At 56.3% G+C, this 3,174-nt stretch overlaps 1 protein-coding gene across 1 annotated transcript in view; it reads left to right on the top strand.

Moving 5' to 3' along the window:
* Positions 1 to 829, top strand: part of VDBG_05289 (predicted protein) — a gene marked incomplete at both ends in the record, with an annotated part of 1,804 nt that extends 975 nt beyond the window's left edge. Inside the window, one exon of the mRNA XM_003004130.1 lies at positions 92 to 829. Coding sequence (XP_003004176.1) covers positions 92 to 829 — 738 coding nt within the window. The remainder of the gene's footprint in view (positions 1 to 91) is intronic.
* Positions 830 to 3,174: the final 2,345 nt, after the last annotated feature.

The following is a 3,174-nucleotide window of genomic DNA, read 5'->3' as shown; positions in this document are numbered from 1 at the left end:
TTTCTTGGAGCTGGACGGCCTTCTAACTAGGGCAGATGCTTTCAAGCCGTGCAAGAACACGACGTTTGAACGCACTCAATATATGTACCAGGATCTTGATTGCCCCTATTACCTCTCCCAAGCAGTTCCCCAGGCTCACCCCACCATCCCGGGTCTGACGAGGATGGGGTTTGTCAAATGGATGACCATCAACATTCTGGCCTATCCGGACCAGGAGTCTCGCCGTTTTGCCCTTCTGCTGCCCGATCTTGCCCCCCTGCATGTCATAGGTCCTGATGGCGCACAGGAGTGTCTCCCATATACGCTGCCGAGAAACCTTTTTCCTGCAACACATGATAAGAAGGTGCGCCGGCTGCTAGATGAGGCGATGCTAGACTGTCTAGAGGATCATGACGTCTCGTCACCACTGCCTGCGGCGAGGAGTTACGAAGTGACTCCTGTTATCGCCCAGGGGTCAGGTTCAGAACAGGGGCGGTTTTGGGGGCGGGCAAACTTCGAAGCATCAGGCGTCAGCACGGCGCAGCGAAGTTTCGTCACACTGCCGCCACCGCCAGTAGGGCAACACAGTACGCGGGCCAAGAGTCCTGTGGCTGCGGATCGGTGCAGTGCAAGCGTGCCTAACATGGATAGGTTTGCGGATGCAATGAACCTTGTGAGGAAGGGGGACACAGGGATTGTCTCGCGTAAAACGAGCGGAATAGAGACTATGGTCAGGAAAGGGGAAGGGAAAAGGAGAGGGAAAGTCTTGTTCTTAGCGAGCCAAACCCGGAGAAATTCGTACCAAGATGGGCAAGGAAGACGTGATGCAGGGCGTCGAGGGAGGTTCTGAGCGTGTAAGAAGGTCTCAAAGATTGTCGTTGGGAGTCTGCTCAGTGCGTTCACTGTTAGCGTACAGCTATCAAGATGGCACAATGGGGAAACCATCATCAATTCACCTGGTTTATGTTCTCATGATTCCGGGGCCTTACCTAGGGTACTGTATGTCTACTCGCTGGAGGCCCCACTGAATTTTATTTCCCAGTCTCGCGCGTGTGGTCATGTGATGGCCTTGGCCATCATGGTCACTCACATTGCGGGAGTCACATGGTCGACCTGAAGGCTGTCGTAGCCGATTAGAGCCTTGAATCGTGGAACCTTGTTGTCGATGTCAATAATTACTTGCGCAGATGGCTTGATCATTCTCCTCCCCTGAGTTTAGATTCCCCAGCAGGGGCAGGGACCCCGCCATGGGTGCAAAGGGAAGGTCGTCCGCGGGGCGATGAAATTCTGCATTGCATGGGAGCGCACAAGGTTCAGGAGTGGATCACTGGGACGGCCCCGCCGGTCCGGAGGGCTTGCTTCAAGATGATTCATGGTACATGTGGCGGGTGCGGAGTGAAAACCTCGCGGAGGAAACAGTCCTAGAAATTCAGCGGCGGCTCTTGATCTCCACCCGGGTTGTCTGATCTTGGTGTCGGATGGAGAGTCACATGGTCTCATCGTTGCGGCTTCGCTGATGTCTTCCGACAAACCTTTGTCTCAGGAGTAACGATGGAGCATGAGAGGGAACGACCCTGCATCGATCCAACGAGGGTTCAGTTCATTTTGCGGGGGATCTGAAAAGACAGATGGTGATATGCCGGAAGGAAGGCTAGGCGGATGCCTCCTCGGTGGCCAGAGTGTAGTGCTCACTAGAGCTAGCACGGATGCGTCCGTTTCGGAACGGGAACGGGGAGATGGCTCGGATGATCTTGAGTGCCATTTTCGTGTACGCGTGGGGGTCATTGCAGCTGAAGAGGGCGGTAGGGCAGCTGGTCTGGTTCGTGCTGCCGATGACCGCGTTTGGGATGAGGGGTCGTGAGTGCAGGGGCTTGTACAGTCGGCAACACTGCCCGGACAGATTCTGCTTCCCGCACCTTTAGCTCGAGACCGAGAGCCGCAAGGGCCGGGGATTCGGTGAAAAGCCGTCAAGTTACGACGGCGGCTGCGGGGTGTCTGGGCGGCAAGTCGGGGTCAGATGATCAGCCTGATTCGCTGGTATCGGATGCTGTGGAAAGCTTGCTACCCATACGGATCGAGCCGTCATGACCAGAGCGCCTGTTGGAGGGGTTTGAGGCAGCGTTGGAGATCGTGATACCTTCCTGCTCGCTCAAAGCGGGATATTATCTGGCACCAACGAGTCGAGACACCCGGTAGGCAGCCTTGGCAGCTGGGAACTGGCCCGAGATGATCCAGACTTGCCAACCAGTGTCACCTTCGATGTCCGGAAGTGAGGATGTGGCAAATCTCTTTGCGGGGAAACAGACTTCTCGAATGGCTTGAGTACCCAGAGGCTGATTGTTGGGTTTTGATACGACCAGGTGGCTGGCTCCCCTGCAACATAGAATGCAAGCATCCAGCGCACTGTGCGCCACTGCGATGGTTTAGGCTGTCGCATGCCGGTGGATATGCTCGTCTTCATGGACATGTCTGCAATGTGCGGTGGAGATGAGGCATGGCATTGTGCTGATCGAGGCCTTCTGACGTTGACGGTCGTTGACCACGGTGACGAACGGCTTCGGTGGAGGTTGTCTTGACTGTCTCGACGTCGAATGGATCATCCACGTTCTCCAAGACAGGTGGTGGGTGAATGGGGAATCCCCCGTAATTTCAAATCATGGGCACTCCCAAAACTCGAGTTACGCAAGCAGGAGGATCACGACGGCCCAGGAGGATGGTCGTTCTGGAGATGAAGTCGGTTGATGCCAAGGAAGGAATGGACGCCGGCGCACTGCGGCTCTTCACTGACACCTGCGGGAAGGCCCACTGCCGACAGGGACCTTTGTGATTGGGCCCTTGGCACCCCCGGAATGTGGATATCTCAGATGCGCCCTCTAACCCTGGTCCCAACCCTGACGACTACCTTTCCCATCATCGCCATCCTCTCTATGACCACGATCTGTCTGACGTCTCAAGCCCCGCCAACCTTGTCATTATGGACACCCAGGCGCTCCATCCCCGGCAACTCTGCCGACGCTACGGTCCCTCGACTACCGGAACCACACCAAGCCTTCCCTACCGAGACACCAGAACGGCTCTAGAATCCACCTGCTAGCCTTATGCGTGCGGCCTACCCCCCCCTTCACCCCAGCTTCACCTGGCCGTCAAGCGATGTTAGTCAATCTTTAATCTCCCCGCGCAACCCGCTCGACTGGT

The sequence above is a fragment of the Verticillium alfalfae genome, genomic scaffold (assembly GCF_000150825.1).
Source record: "Verticillium alfalfae VaMs.102 supercont1.6 genomic scaffold, whole genome shotgun sequence".
Classification (NCBI taxonomy): Eukaryota; Fungi; Ascomycota; class Sordariomycetes; order Glomerellales; family Plectosphaerellaceae; genus Verticillium; species Verticillium alfalfae.
Note: the sequence above shows the minus strand (reverse complement) of the source record. Positions and strands in the feature narration are given on the sequence as shown.